Here is a 17,378-nt window from a genome sequence, read left to right on the forward strand (position 1 = left end):
GAAAAAACAAAGAGAATATTGTAACTTCTAACCCAGAATATACCTTATGCATCCAGACAATCAATTCTAAAATGTATCTGAATCTGAGATAAGGCCAGATTTTTATCAATTTATCTTTAGATGTATTGATTGTTGACCAGGCTGCTGTCCATTTCCCATTCCTATAAAACAAATACTTCACAGGAACATTGGTATGAAAGATACTGTAGCAACTTCTATCCATAAAAAGTCGCTTGGAGGGTAGGTTGGGCTCTTATTCGTGACGCATTTCATTTGATTCTCCACAAAGTTTTAAATAGCTTACTATTAATACATAAAAGCTTTGTAGTGATCTACAATAACATAAGGAGTGTTATAATGATCTTCTTCAATGTTCCGTGTGGAAACTATCCATAATTAACAACATCTGTAAGAACAAAATTTTTGTGATAATGTTCGGTGATAACGGTCAACAAAAAATACGCAAGCATCATCCACCCTCCTCATCTATCCTGCCTTATTGTTCAATGTGCACTAACGATCAAGAATTTGAACCCCAAACTCCTGCGCCTGCGCCAACCGTTTTCCAATATGCGAACCTGCTGCACATATACCAACTAAAGTCTTGCGTATGCACACAGGAAGCAACATGGCATCACATAGCCTACGGACCCTGGGACGCCGCCTAACAAGGTAAGTTCTCACCTTTGGCCCCTACGTATACAATGTATTTTGAGTTAATGAAATTACTCAGTGAGTTAACAGAAGCAACTTGCTTCTGTCCAACTACTTGAAGCAATGTTTTAACTCTGGTTACAAGGCGCGGCGGTGCTATCTGTGATCCCAGAAATGGTGGGCATTAACCTTGAACGGATGCAGTTAATTCACTGATGGGATTCCCATTATGGTGTAGGCAGAGTGAGTCAAAATACATGGCCCAATGACAATAAAAGAATGGTAGAATACTTCCACGTGTTCATTGTGGAGAAATTGGAAGTGATATTACTTTGTTATTTGGGACTGAAATATCATGAGCCGAGAAGGTGAAGTAAGATTAACCGCAGAGAGAATTTTCTTTGAAAGAAGGTGTTTGATTGGAAAAGTTACCGTGCTTACTATCTTTAAGGTTTGGACAAATTGGATACAAGTTAAAGGCAAAAAAACAAAAGACAAAAAAAAAATCCTGCCTGAGTGGCATGTTAAGTAGAACAGACTCCTGTCATGGAGAGAAGAACCACACAATCTCAGCGAGTTCAAAATTAAAATAGAGGGGTTATAAGTGCTGTCTGATCTTGTATATATTACCCTTTAACAATCATTTCTCTCTGAGAAGATGCTATTTGCTTGGAGAAGATAGGTTGTCTTCAGTGCCAGTATGTTCGAACATGGCAACTACAAAAATAAATAAAGCTCTCTCTGCCCTTGTCTTTGAGAAGTCTTCACTCATTGAAGGTCAAAACACGAATAAAGAGAAGACTTATCAAATTATGTTAGTGAAGAACAACGTTTTTATTTCTACAAGCTGAACAATATTATAGTGATCTATAGATAACTTATTGTACTTCAACCATAACACATAGGAGTAGAAGTTGACATTCAGCCTATCAAATCCATCCCACTATTCCTTCATAGCCGATTTACTGTACTTTTCAACCCCATTGTCATGCCTTCTCCACACAACTCCACATTCTCTTCCTAATGAAGTATCTATCTACCTTTGTTTTAAATATATTTGACCTCCACAGTCATCCACAGCAATGAATTCCATAGATTCACTACATTCCAGATAAAGAAATACCTCCTCATTTTTGTTCTATAGCGAAATGTTTGTGTTCTGAAGCTGTGCCCTCTGGTCCTAGACTCCCCCACCACTTGGTCTACATGGAAGAGTTTTACAGGAACATTTGTGTTAAAGATGTAGAATGTGGGCAGCACAGTAAATGCAATGCTGTTAAAGTGCCAGCAATAGGGATCGGGGTTCGAATCCTGCATTATCTGCACATTCTCCCTGTGTCTGCATGCGTTTTCTCCAGGGGCTCTGGTTTCCTCCCACCCTTTAAAACATACCAGGGGTTGTAGATCAATTGGATGTGATTGGGCAGCATGGGCCCATGGGCTTAAAGGGCCTGTTATCGTGCTGTATGTCTCATTTTTTTAAAATTAAATTTAAATTTAAAAATTTAAATTTTTTAAAAATTCAGGTTTCAGATTTATTGTCAGAGTACATACATGACATCACATACAACCCTGAGATTCTTTCTCCTGTGGGCATAGCAGAATTACCACAAATTGGTAGTGCAAAAAAAACTGTATGCAGCATAAACATGTAAATAAAGAACTGTAAACAGATAACGATTGTAAACAAACTGCAATACAGAGAGAATAAAAAAGAAAATAAAGTGCACAAGTAAGAGTCCTTGAATGAGTCTCTAATTGAGTTTGTCATTGAGGAGTCTGATGGTGGAGGGGTAGTAGCAGCTGTTCCTGAACCTGGTGGTGTGAGTCTTGTGGCAACGATACCTTTTTCCCGATGGCAGCAGCGAGAACAGAGTGTCTGCTGGGTTGAGAGGGTATTTGATGATTGCTGCTGCTCTCTGACGGCGGCGTTCCCTGTAGATGTATTCAATAGTATGGATGGTTTTGCCTGTGATGTTCTCGGCTGTGTCCATTACCTTTTGGAGGGCTTTATGGTCAGTGGTATTGGTGTCCCCATACCAGACTATGGTGGAGCCGGTCAGCATTGAGTTACTGAAAACACTCAATGAGTTAACTGAAACAGTTTTCTTCAGGAAAAGATTATGCAAGGATAGATCAGGCAGGCACAGGAATGGGATGAATGGCATTCTTATTCTTTAGATGATACCAACTGTAAAACTACACAGATGATGCATCTTTTTGGGAATTTTATAAATACTAAGAATAGTTCAAATTATAATAACTTTAGAAAAAAACTGCAGCTGTTGCACCATTGCCACAAGAGAAAAAATAATATTGGTATAAAAACACAGATGCATTGGTGTGGTGGTCCTGTGCACCTTAACACTATTGCGAATTGCTACAATATTTTGCAATGCAACTTAGATCTGCCAACTGCGGATTACTATTTGTGGACACCAGTTTATGACCCCTCATCAATAGCAAGGAGCTTGAATTTTTCAAAGTTCTATTTTAAGGTTTTGTTTTTAAAAAAAATCTAATATTAATTGTGTTTTTCTTTAAGAATGCAATGCACATTCCCTTCAGGAGTATTATATGACTTGCAAGTGATGTGAATCCTTAAAACTAAATTGCCAGCGGAATTTGAATGTTGCTTCAGAAATTTTATATGTCTCACTGCTGCACTTCAACCATTAGTTCCTTGATATAACCCCCTCTAGCTGCATGGTTTTCCACAACAATTAGAAACTGAAAATGTTTCTTTTATTCAATTTAATATTGTTTGTCTGTCATTCAAACGTCCCATTTTCTCTATGGCCAGCGATCAGAGTCTCTAAATGAGAGAAGCATTTTATTTTGTTGCCACTTTGATCTCCTTCAGCATGGCTCATTCTCAACAAAGAATGGCTGCAAGGCAACCCTCAGGTTAGGAGACTCAACCTGAAGTGTTGCTCAGCTACACCTCCAGCCTTTCACATGGATTCCTTTGGAGGCCGCTGATACGGAATATTGAGGGATGGCATGATGTAAATCCAGGCCAGAAGCCAAACCTTACCCATGTGTGGGCATTGCAGTGAGACTGAGGTGAATGTGATCTGCTCTGGAGATCAGGCTTGCATAGAATTAAAATATGCAACTGCCTGCATTTGTCACATGCTGATGAGTTTAAGAGGAAGTAACAGAATGAAAATGTTTGGTATTAGCTGAAATTCAACAAAATGTTATGCTCTTAACAGCAAAATACATGCATTTGCTGTTGAAGTCTTGTGTATAATATATATATGATAAATTTATTTTTTTATATATATATATATATATATATATGAAAATTTTATATATAAAGAAGGAGAACAGGGGCTGCCCCTGAGGTTCAGAAGGGAAGGAGAGATAAGAACAGGATACTTGTAGTTGGGGACTCATTAGTCAGAGGGACAGATAGAAGGTTTGTGGGATGAGATCGGGGATCCAGGTTGGTCTGTTGCCTCCCTGGTGCCCGGGTCAGGGATATATCTGATCAAGTTCATAGCATTCTGCAAGGGGAAGGAGAACAGCCAGAAGTCGTGGTCCATGTGGGGACCAATGACTTAGTTAGAAGTGGGGATGAGGTCCTGAAACAGGATTATGTGGAATTAGGTAGGAAGTTAAAAAACAGGACCTCCAAGGTAGTAATCTCTGGATTTCTGCCGGTGCCACGCGCTAGTGAGGGTAGAAATAGGAGGATGTGGAGGATGAATGAGTGGCTAAAGAGATGGTGCAGGGGGCAAGGGATAAGATTTCTGGATCATTGGGATCTCTGCTGGGGAAGGTCGGACCTCCACTTGAACTGGAGGGGGAACCATTGTGCTGGCAAGCAGATTTGCTAAAGCTGTGGGGGAAGGTTTAAACTAGTTTGGCAGGGGGGTGGGGAACAGAGTGTGAGTGCAGTGTCAAGGGAGCATGGCCAACTAGATAGGAATAATAACGATAACAAAGGTAGGATGAAGATTAGGGTAAAAGGTAGAAAAGAGAATATAGGTGAGGGTCATTCTCTGAAATGCATATATTTTAATGCAAGAAGCATAATGAACAAGGTAGATGACCTCAGAGCATGGACAGATACTTGGGGTCATGATATTGTGGCAATTAGTGAGACCTGGCTACAGGAGGGGCAGGACTGGCAACTTAATATTCCAGGATACATTTGTTTTAGATGTGATAGAGCAGGGGGTAAAAAAGGGGGAGGAGTTGCTCTGTTTGTTAAAGAGGGCATTACTGCCGTGAGGTGGCAGGATGGTCTGGAGGGATTGTCCAATGAGGCTGTTTGGGTGGAATTGAGGGGTGAAGGAGGCATGAGGGTGCTAATAGGAGTGTATTACAGACCACCAAATGGGCCAAGGAAATTAGAGGAACAAATTTGTAGGGAGATAACGTATATGTGTGAGAATCATAAGATAGTGATCATGGGAGATTTTAACTTCCCTCACATTGATTGGGATACCCATACAGTTAGAGGGCTGGATGGGCTAGAGTTCGTTAAATGTGTTCAAGATTGTTTTCTAAATCAATTAGTAGAAGAACCGACTCGGGACGGTGTAATACTAGATCTCCTGTTAGGGAATGAGCTAGGTCAGGTATCGGACATTAATGTTGGAGAACAAATTGGGTATAGTGATCATAACTCTGTTAGTTTTCGGGTAGTTTTAGGGAAGAGCAAGGAGGGGCCTAAAATTGAGGTTCTGGATTGGAGAAGAGCAAATTTCTAAGGAATAAGAAGGGATTTTGGGAGCATTGAGTGGGACAGGATATTTTCAGGTAAGGACATAAATGAAAAATGGAGGATATTCAAAAAAGAAATTTTGCGGGTACAGAGTAGATATGTCCCAGTGAGGATCAAAGGAAAGGCTGGAAGTCATAGGGAGGTTTGGTTTTCGAGGAATATTGGAAATTTGGTTAGGAGAAAAAGGGAGGTGTACAAGAGTTATAAAGAGCAGGGAGCTGAGAGTTTGAAGGAGGACTACAAGGAGTGTAGAAGGAATCTTAAGAAATAAATTAGAAAGGCCAAAAAAAGGCACAAAGAGACTTTGGCAGACAGAGTAAAAATAAATCCAAAGAGTTTCTATAGGTACATTAAAAGTAAAAGATTAGTGAGGGATAAAATTGGACCCCTTGTAGATAGCGAGGGTAGGCAGAGGAAATGGGGGAAATTTTGAATGATTTCTTTGCCTCGGTATTCACTAGGGAAAAAAATATTGAACCAGTTGAAGTAAAGAAAAATAGTGAGGAGGTCATAAAGCATATAAGGATAACCGAGGAGGTAGTGATGGCTGTGTTGAAAAAGATAAAGGTAGATAAATCTCCAGGACCAGACAAAATATTCCCAAGGACACTCAGGGAGGCTTGTGGACAGATAGTGGGGCCATTAACAGAGATACTTAGGATATCACTGGTCACGGGGGTAGTGCCAAAGGATTGGAGGGTGGCGCATGTGGTTCTGCTGTTTAAGAAAGGGTCCAAATGTAAACCTGGGAATTATAGGCCCGTGAGTCTGACATCTGTGGTGGGTAAGTTGATGGAAACTGTTCTGAGGGATGGTATTTACAAATATTTGGAGGTACAGGGATTGATAGGGAGTAATCAGCATGGTTTTGTCAGGGGTAGATCATGCTTGACAAACCTGATTGAGTTTTTCGAGGGGGTTACAAAAAAGGTTGATGAAGGGAAAGCTGTGGATGTTGTCTATTTAGACTTTAGTAAAGCTTTTGACAAAGTTCCCCACAGGAGGTTAGGAAAAAAGGTGGAGGCATTAGGTATAAATAAGGAGGTAGTGCAGTGGATTCAGCAATGGTTGGATGGGAGGTGTCAGAGAGTAGTGGTGGAAAATTGTTTGTCCAATTGGAGGCCGGTGACTAGTGGAGTTCCTCAGGGATTGGTCCTGGGTCCACTATTGTTTGTTATATATATTAACGATCTGGAAGTAGGGGTAGAGAATTGGATAAGCAAGTTTGCAGATTATACAAAGATTGGTGGTGTTGTGGACAGTGAGGAAGATTACCGTGGATTAAAAGGTGATTTAGGAAGGCTGGAGATGTGGGCTGTGAAATGGCTGATGGAATTTAATACAGATAAGTGTGAGGTGTAACATTTTGGAAAGGCAAATCTAAATAGGTCATATGCATTAAATGGTAGGTTATTGAGATGTGCAGAGCAACAAAGGGATTTAGGAGTGATGGTAAATAGTACCCTCAAGGCTGATACTCAGGTAGATGGTGTGGTGAAGAAGGCATTCGGAATGTTGGCCTTCATAAATCGGAGTATTGAATTCAAGAGTAGGGAGGTTATGATGAAATTGTACAAGGCATTGGTGAGGCCAAATTTGGAGTACTGTGTATAGTTTTGGTCACCAAATTATAGGAAAGATATAAACAAAATAGAGAGAGTACAGAGAAGGTTCACAAGATTGTTGACAGGATTTCAAGGTTTGAGTTACAGGGAAAGGTTGTGCAGACTAGGGCTTTTTCTCTGGAGCGTAGAAGATTGAGGGGGGACTTGATAGAGGTGTTTAAGATTTTAAAAGGGACAGACAGAGTAAATGTGGATAGGCTTTTTCAATTAAGAGTGGGGGAGATTCAAACTAGAGGGCATGGTTTAAGATTGAAGGGGGAAAATTATAAAGGGAACATGAGGGGAAATTTCTTTACGCAAAGGGTGGTAGGGATGTAGAATGAGGTTCCGGCAGACGTGATTGAGGCGGGATCATTGGTTACATTTAAGGATAGACTGGATAGTTACATGGAGAGGAGAGGACTGGAGGGGTATGGACCGGGTGCTGATCAGTGGGACTAGGAAGGTGGGAATTAGTTACAGCATGGACTAGTAGAGCAGAACTGGCCTGTTCTGTGCTGTAAGTGGTTATATGGTTAAGTAGTTTTATTTAAGCATTTAGGTTTCATTCATTTTAAATAATGCAATAACTATCTCTTTTTTTAAATACAGTATCTTCCATCATCCAGCTAATTTGTAATCAATTTAGTGTAATAATTATTTGCTCTATGAGCATCCTTTTGAACCTTTGTGTAACATAAACATATTGTGTTTTCTTGCTGTTATTAATTTGGACAGCCTTCCTAATTGATTTGTAAATCATAGAGAGGGATTTCTATGGCGTTCATTGAGAAGAAGTGCATTGATGAAATACCTAACTAAGTCAACTAATTCACTGATTAGCTTTCACCTTAATAATCCCAGAGCCAATTCCATCAGTCAACAGGAGACAGGATTCTTGTCTATGTTGAAGGTCATCCCTGATCCACATTGGACATTAGAACATAATATAGGCCAACCTACAAGTAGAGGTTTTGAGCCATAAAATGAACTGATCTTGTCTGTAGTCAGTTGGTGGGTGAGTTTTGTTGCCTTATCACCAGCCAGTGACATCTTTCAGAAAGTATTAGCGGACATTGAATGAGATAGGATTAGTGCAGCACACAAAAGTGCTGGAGAAACTCAGCAGGTCACGCAGCATCCATAGAAAATAAAAGGCCGTCGTTTGGGGTCTGAGCCCTTTGTGGGAATCTGAAAAGAAAACAGGTAGAAGTCTGAATAAAAGGGTGGGGGAGCAAAAGGAGAGAAGTGAGGAAGGAGAAGGGGGAGGAGTACAGGCTAACAGGTAAGAGGTAATTTTTGGATACAGGTGGGACTGTAAAAGAGAAAGAAGCTGAAGTGATGGGGAGGGCAGAAGGTCAAGAGGGGAAGCTCTCTGATAGGAGAAGGAAGGGAAGGGGTTGGTGAGCTGGAGGAAAGAAGACAGAAGCATTGGGTTAGGAGAAACAGGGAGGAGGAGGTTATTGGAAATTGGAGGTTGATATTTGCGGGTAGCCTGCAGGAGGCAGGATTAGGCTTGGTTGTGACACCTGCCACAACCCAATAGTCCACTGCTTGGAATTCACACTTGAATAATAAGTGTTTGTGTGTCGAGGAAGCCAAGGCATACAAACCACCCATCAACTGGTTCAAGCCTTCAGAAGGGAAGTGAAGAAAAATACTGTGTTACATGTTCAGAAACACAGCTATTGAGTGACTGAAGTTCATAATTACCTGCCTGAACAAATCTTCCCCATATCAAATGAACATTTTAGAACCCCTTTCATCCATGCTTTTAGCTGAAGCTTCTTAGTATCTCTCCTTTTGGCTCAGCATCCATTTTTGATCTGATGACTGTTCTGCAGAATGCTTTTAGGTAGTATTTGGGATTTAATGCGCAATTTCCATAAAAATTCCCATTATTATTGCGCTGCCATGAATTTTGTAATGACACAAGGCTCGATAATTATAGGCTTAATGGCAGTTTATTTCATATTCATCAATATTCAAATGCTTTTAGGTAATTGAGTTTTATTTTTCATTTTGCAAATCACACTATTCTTAATATCTGACTGCAGTGTCTTATGAGAGAATGTTTCTCATTGTCTTTATAACTTGTAAAAATAAATTATTTGTATAGATTACATTTCTCTGCACCCTAGCTGTGTGAATGAAATCAATTCAATCACAATGTGTTGAACTCTGAATCGAATAAGAGGTCACAAGTTATATTTCAAACTTCCATACCAATTTCAAGTATTTTCATTGAACTTTAAAGGGAATTGTTTTTATGCAGAGGAAATTTTTATATTTTTTATGAGTAGAATTAAATGCATTTCTTGCAACAGATATGATTACTTCAACTTGTTAAATTCTACTTAATTTCAGTAAAATGATAACATATTATTTCCTGGTTGAGAGTTACCCTAAAATTAATGGGAAGTCTAAAAAAATGTCAGGTGTGTACTGTCATTCTTAATCTTATCTTGCTGTTTCCAAAATGAATTGCATTTTACCAAAATATGGTTGGTTTAGAAATCTGTAAGTAATTAGCCACTGGGCTCTGTTGATCAAACTGTTGCCATTAAACCTCAGTTTTCTATTTAGTTTCTGCAGTATCTAAAATTAATTTTCATTCTCTGAACAGCTGGAAGAGCTGAGCAAACTACCTCCTGACTTTAGCCCGCAATTCAAAGCCTAATGAATGAGTTTTGAATACATTTCGTTGTATTAAGTATGTGTTAATATTGTCTCCATATTGATCACAGCTTGAATTAAATTACCAAGATGGGAACTGCCTTTTCTGAAGCGTCGAGACATGTAGCGTTGGATGGTTAAATATTGCCATCAGTTTCTTGGTATGTGACTACAATAATAAATAAGGAAGGAAACTTGGGGAGAAAAATAAGGTGAAAATCATAGATAAATCCAGTTGATTTTTGTTTGGCTGTGCATAATGCAAATCTAGCCTCACACTCGCATTAATGATGAAGTATTTTACTATTGGGATATGTTTGGATGCACGCGTACAATCAAAGTTAACATTCTCTTTCTGAAATGCAGAACTTGGCTATTTAAATTTGCATCTTGACGTACAAGTGACTTTAATTGTTGGCATTTTGGATTGTAAGTCTATTTGTAGCAACTGATAATTGGAACATTATTAAAGAATTACAGCATCCTTCATTCTTTGCAGCCCAATATTAAAAATCCACACACTTTGTGATAATACAGATCTATCACCAATGTATATAGTGTATATAGTTACAGTATCTAGACTGTGCTTACAGCGATTGGCTGAGAGCTAATCCACACCTACTGTCTGGACCTTAAAGGATTGTGTCCCTAGCCAGGTCAGATCATTCCGGACTGGTTGGCCACCTGTGAAGAGCTCCTGTCTTTTGCCAATAAAAGCCTTGGTTTGGATCAACAAGTCTTTGATTCTTTCGATGAGCTCTACAATTTTATTAGCAAAAAGAATTTTTTTTGAAAGGGATGGAGCATTTAACTCGGCCAGAAAAACTTGATATCGACCCACAGTCAGCTACAGCCTTCAAAGCCTTTAAGTTCTCGCTGCTGAACTTTGAAAACTTCCTGAGATTCATTCAGGTAGAGGAGGATAACCAGTGTCTAACAGCATTGCTGTCCATGGTGTCCTTGAGAGTCTACGAGAACATCCAGGATGAGACCACTTACACCGCAGCCATAAAGGTACTGAAAGGACTGTATGATCAACCGGTGAACAGAGTTCATGCCAAGCTCGTGCTTGTGTTGAGGAAGGAACAGCCCGGCGAGTCCAGCAGGGCATATTTACAAGTATTAAAGGCGTTGGGCAAGGACTGTAACTGTGTGGACAAAACTGCTGCCGAGATCACAAACGATCTCGTCCGGGATGCCTATGTGGCCAGTCTCCGATCGAACGAAGTGAGGCTGCGCTTGCTCGAACAAGGGGTAGAAAAACTAGAGGACGTGGCCCGGATTGCAATCACAATGGAGGATGCAGCCTTAAAGTCCACCGAGTTCTCTAGGGACTGGACCCCTCGTTTTGATGTGAGTAGAGTGCCCTTCTACCCTACCACCCCCGAGATACTGACGGCCTGTCGGCTGCTGCTACACTGCCCCGTGCGAACCCAAAATGTTATTTCTGCGGGAGGGTCAAGCACAGCAGGTCCCAGTGCCCAGCAAGAAAAGCCAGGTGCCAGAAGTGCCTTAAAAAGGGCCACTTTGCTGCAGTCTGTAGGTCTAAAATGGCCGCCGGCAAACACCAGTCACCACTATCCCATTCAAACTCTTCTTCCTCAGAGCTCTCGTCCAATGATAGCGAGGGCTCCCCTGCACGGCAAAGCCTGACGTCACGGAGACGCCGGACCCGGAAGGGGCAGCCCACCCTCGCAACCATGGTGTTGGCCCGCCTCTCGCCCCCGTGCGGAACACTCAACCCGGCCTCGGTCCCGACTGTGGCAACCGCTGCTGCTGCCGCCGCCACAGACACCCCCGGGGCCGATGCTGCTGCTGCCCGCTCCCCGTCTGCCGCTGCCAACGCAGCCGCCGATGCGGCCACCACGACCGACTGGGGATCCACCGCGGCCAACCAGGTACTCACCCTAGCGTCCATCGCTGATGACCGCTGGGGCCCGACCGCCGCGACCGACGACCTACCCACCGCCAACCGCGAGCAACTACAAACCCCACTACTTACCTTTCATCCGCCGACGCCGCCACAACAGCACTTCCGGGAGGTCCTCCAACCTGCTCCTCCAGCGTTGACTACGTCATCCCATTGCATGATGTCATCCCGTTGTGTGATGTCATCCCGTTGAGTGACATCATCACGCGGAACTCCCCTGTCAACTGCTTCAATAACACTAAACCAGCAATGCTCTCATTCCCTCACCAGAGCAATGGAACTGATTAAAGTGCATGGACACTACACCAATTGCTTATTTGACTCTGGGTCAACTGACAGCTTTATCCAGCCAGATCTGGCCCTCCGTTGGGGTCTTGACATTATCCCCACTACCCAGAGGATCTCATTAGCGACGAGGTCGCACTCGACAGGGATAAGGGGGTATTGCATCGCCACGCTGGAAGTACAGGGTGTAACGGTCACCCACTTCAAATTATTCGTCCTTCCCCAATTGTGCACCCCAGTGTTGCTGGGATTAGACTTTCAATGTTAGTTCCAAACAGTGTCCCTACACTTTGGGGGACCCCACGCTCCCCTCTCGGTCTGCCATCGCCCCACCACCGAACCTTCCCCAACCCTTTATTCCCCAGGCCCCGTGCCGCAACAGAAGGACCAACAGCACCCCAACAACCCGGGCCACCCTGCCGACAACACGACTGGGGAATTGAGCAAAGAAGCGGTCGCACCCGACGAGCCGGCTGGGGACACCACTCCAGCGACCCCAATCCCGGCACCACGGCGGTCACACCGGATGGTCAGACCCCCTGACCGCTACAGTCCTTAACCTACCCCTTCCTTTCATTCTCTCCCTCGTTTTTTTTTCCAGGGTCAGTTCTGCAAGAAGGGGTGAATGTGATAGTGCAGATCTATCACCAGTGTATATAGTTTCAGTATCTAGACTGTGCTTACAGCGATTGGCTGAGAGCTAAGCCACGCCTACTGTCTGGGCCTTAAAGGGTTGTGTCCCTAGCCAGGTCAGATCATTCCGGACTGGTCGGCCACCTGTGAAGAGCTCCTGTCTTTTGCTAATAAAAACCTTGGTTTGGATCAACAAGTCTTTGATTCTTTCGACGAGGTCTACACACTTATAGTAAGATTGAATAGCAGAAGATATTCTCTGAGGGTGGTCAAAGTTCAGTGTACAATGGGACCACAATGTTGGTGAGCTTATTATCAAATCAGAACAGTGATTTGGTTGTTTTTCTTGGTGTTCCACACCACAACTTTTGATTTGAGAGTCCTAACTGTGGTGTAAATCCCAAGAATTATCTCTGAATGCTTGATTTCATACCATACCAGTATAAAGCCCATAGCCCCCTACCCTAGCACCAGAGAATCTCTGGCAGGGAGCAAGGAATGTGGTGGGAGGGGAGCAAAATGGAACATTGAGATATGTACCATAACAACTTTGAATTCCTTAAGATAATTCAGATGAAGCACCATTAACATTAGGTCAAGGGTGTTCCTCTGGACTTATCCATTGCATTATCCTGCTGCTTGTGAGTAGATCTTTTCTGAAGGGCTGCAATGTATTTTTTATTGGGACAATCAAGAATTTTCAATAGTCCAATGCAAGGCTGGCTTACCTGGATTTCATTTTCTGTTTTAATTAACATTGCGATGTACTTGGGAGCTGAGTTCAGGAATTCTGATGTAGATATCGAAATGCTGCCTGAGACAGGAGATGACCAGTTTCAGGATCAACACGATAGATCCAATTTCCATGCAAGCCCATTCTTAACACTAAAGCTTACCTGAAGAGAAAGGTAACCTTTAGTATTAAGAATGGGCTTGCATGGCATCATAGTGACTCCCCATGTGGGATAAGGGAAGTGCTTTATGACTCTGACATTCAAATATAAAACCGAGACACTTCAGCTACCAATATATGCATCCCAATCCTGGACCTACAGATGTAGCAAGGATTACTACATGACAAAACCCTAATTCCAATCCTGGAGGAGACAAGTCTGTTCTTCCTTAGCGACTTCAGTGCAAGATCAGAAAAGGCACAATGCTTTGGCAAGATTTGATTTGCAAGGAGGAAGCAAGGGAAGCTAACTGTAACAGAATCGTTATCCTTGCAAAACAATTGGACCATGGCCTTTTCACAGCCAACTTGACTTCAAGCACATTGAGGTGCAATCCAAGCATTGACACCTGTTTGATTATATGTCATTGTCCCGCCAAGACAGCCAAAGAATGTCCGGATCACGCATATGGTGACAGGTGCCAAACACTGTAAGACTGCCTAATCTGCTTCATTACATCCATCAGTCTGGCCCCAAAGCAACAATGACAGGAGAAACATTGCCACAAAAATTTTGTCAAGTGGTGATTTTGTCACAGCTGAAGACTCCAGCTCAGGTGGTTGTTTTAAAAAGTTTTAACAAGTTAAGGATGATCTCCAGGACCCCATGGTGATGACACATCTCAGACACTGACTTGCAAACAACCTGATGCGCCCCAGCAAACAGAATCAGTGTCCATAGCATTCACACTATAGTTCACCTTAGTAGCAGTCATGATTACGCTCTTGGTTTCTCTTCCTCAAAAGCACCAAAATGACTCTGATAAAGCTAAGAGCTAATTAGCCACAAAAGGAAGGTATTTTGGAATCTTGATCATGGCTCAAGGGAAAAGAAACAGTTTGGCAATAACTTGAAGGCAGAGATCCAAGGAGCAGATGATGGGTGGAAAGAACACAGGACATCCAGAAACTGATCTTGGTTCTGGAGTGGGCGTGAAATCGGTTGAGCAATTTCCTGTTCATCCTGGTTCAAATACACCATAGTGAGAGTTAACAATCTATCAGCAACACGTAAGGCAGTGATTGCAGGCTGGAAGGAACACTTGCAGCTCTGGACTTGATGTTCCCTGGGCTATTCTTAGCATCACTGCCAGTCCTGATTGACAAGAAGTTAAAGGACCCTTTGACAAATGATAAACAAGACTTCAAGAGCAGAGTATTCCTGTTAAAGTTCCAAGGAGAACAGATGTGCAGTCACATCTCCCATATTTTGGAAGAGGAGAACATGCCAAAAACCTGAGAAACACCATCACTGTGATCATCTTCAAGAGAAGAGACAAGTTCGACTGTCGCAAATGTGGAAGGTATGACTGTACGTTCGTGGTTTGGCATTGTCCTCCGCAATGTTTTAGAATTTTAGCAGGTAAATACAGAGGAGTTTCATCACTGGAATCCTCTCCAAACCTCCGCAAAGTTTAGTCGATTGGAGTATTCAAGAGAGATGCCAATGAATGTTGAGGGAATAAAGGAACATGGGGCTAATGCAGGAAAGAATGCATGGTAGAGCAAGAAGGGTCAATATGTTGAATTATCCAGAAGATGGTTAGAACCTTGAACCATATTGACAAACTGAGGCGGAGTTTTAATGCATTTAATAAAGATAAACCTATGGGAGACAAAAGGCAACTATTATAATAATGATGAATGAGTTTATTGCCATACGCAAAAGTATAATGTACATACGCACTGATATTCTTTCTCATTACAGCCAAACAGGTACTTACGTTTAAAATGTCCTCTAGTCAACATTAAATTATCCCTGTAGAGAAAGAGATCAGTTGATGTGAAAAATGGCACATGCGATTCCTGGTATTGACCTTGTGGAGCAAATGGCCTGCTTCTGTGCTGTACATTCCTTTTAAATTCAGCTACTTAAAATGGTACAATCTTATTAAGGAGGGGAAAGGGTTAACCACCATTTTCTGGGTGATAGATCTGATGGCACACCATTGAGATTAGTCTGGTTACAGTCTTTCTGTTCCTCCCCATGTGCCAGAGCCAAGCAATGAGGATTGTGCGGACCATAGGACAAGCCTTTGAAGTATGCCACAAGTTGAGTCTCCTGCACACTGAGCAGAATCCACGTAGAGAGGAAGACCGAGAAAGTGAAGAGAGTGCTGAAGCCGCCAACATCTCAGGTATGTTTTAGATAGGTAGGTTCCATTTGAGGAGTGATGATCTGTGGTATCTGCTAGAAATCTAGGCAAGGTTATCAGTTTTCATTCCAACCAAGCAGAGGAAATATTAGCAAATGTAGCATGCAATAAAGGCAAAAAGGCTAATGTTCTCTTTAAATTAATCTCAGGCCTGACAATCATTGATTCTTTTACAATTTTATTCCTTAACTTGTTAAAACAACCACCCAAGCTGTGACAAAATCACCACTTGACAAAATTCTTAAATTTTTATGGCTGTTTATCTTATGCAGAGAACATCTCCCTTCCTCCCTTAAAAATCAGAGCTTTCCAAAACACCATCCAACCTTCTATTACGCTATCTCCTCCATAGCAACTACCCATTTCCTATTCTTGATCTGCATAGCTCCTGTGTCCCCAAAGTTTTTTTTGCCTTCAATTCCTCTATTGGCTGCACCTCTACCGCTTTAACTCTGTCACCTCGTTCCTTCCAGACCCCTTCCATTCCTCCCTGTTCCTTGCCACAGACAGTTGTGCCTTCTGCTGATTATATCTTTCATAATCAAATTTGGTGGTTACTTTTCATTCTCTCTCTGGAATTTCTCCTGTCAAAATTGTTGTGGAAAGGCTCCCACTTTTGTAATTAAATCTTGTAGCTGATATAAAATTGAGGCTTCAAAGGTATCCAAACATTTAGTTTTAACTCTGCTCAGGTTTAGTTATTTTTTATTAGCAGTCTTATCTCTTTGTCCTCATTCACATGGCTAAGCTCATAATTCATCCTTCACTCAGTGGTCATTCAAGCATATTTCCAACTAGTTATCTACAAAGACGGCAACTGAAGGAGACGTAAAAGAGCATTAGGGGAAAATAGCTGAACCTCTGAATCAATGTTTGTTAAATAACTCTGCTATTAAGACTGATGGTCGAAACCATAATTTACTCCATGATAACACAACTTATTAAATTGATTCTCAAATTTCACCCTGAAGAAATTAGCTTTCTTGTATAATTTGTTATTCTACTAAGCTTCAGAAATCCAGCTGTATTCAGCTGCATGTTGAACACACGTCGCATCATCCAGTACTGAGGAAATACTGTCACTCTGTGGTACTGGCATCAGTTGGTACCTCATCAGTTCCTGCAGAAGAACCATGATGCCAAATAAAATTGTCCACTGGTGCTCTTCATAAGCAGTTAATTATCTCACTGATGTTTTATACATTTGGCACTTACTAATCTTTGGTGTAACGTTTTGGTTATTTTGGGTGAATTCTTGGCTGTTTTGAACCATGATTGTTTAGATCAGCCATTCTCAATGGGAGACATACAATGGGGGGTGGGGGGCACAGCACATTTAAAGGGGGCACAGACTGAAATCCTAAATATGTTTTTTTGTGTATCGAGGAGAGAAATACGGAAGAACGTTACTAAAATTGATTGCTTCACAAGGAAACAGGCCCATAAACTATGAGGAGAGTCCTCAGGGGGCCAGAGCCAAAACAAAAGGGCTGGTTTTGATCATTATAGGATCAAATTAAAACTTATATCATTCCCATCTGGGATATTAACTTATTTTAGTCAGTTAGTATACATTCTGGTCAGGATCATTTCATGTTTCCTTGCTTGGAGAGAACTGCTCTATTGGAGACAACGTTGGCTGGAAGAACTGGTGAATTGCTTACCAATATGGGGAAATGAGGAAGGTGCAGGATAAATCCATACCAAAAAAAAAGAAATAGTCAAATGGAAAAATGCCACAACTATGGCT

General features: G+C 41.8%; 1 protein-coding gene across 1 annotated transcript in view; it reads left to right on the forward strand.

Annotated features, from left to right (window-relative positions):
* The window catches only part of LOC138763516 (carboxyl-terminal PDZ ligand of neuronal nitric oxide synthase protein-like), a 458,344-nt gene that overhangs the window by 350,574 nt on the left and 90,392 nt on the right, over positions 1-17,378 (forward strand). Inside the window, exon 7 of the mRNA XM_069937810.1 lies at positions 15,469-15,610. Within this exon, the coding sequence (XP_069793911.1) occupies positions 15,469-15,610 (142 nt within the window). The remainder of the gene's footprint in view (positions 1-15,468; positions 15,611-17,378) is intronic.

The sequence above is a fragment of the Narcine bancroftii genome, chromosome 5 (genome assembly GCF_036971445.1).
Source record: "Narcine bancroftii isolate sNarBan1 chromosome 5, sNarBan1.hap1, whole genome shotgun sequence".
Taxonomy (NCBI): domain Eukaryota; kingdom Metazoa; phylum Chordata; class Chondrichthyes; order Torpediniformes; family Narcinidae; genus Narcine; species Narcine bancroftii.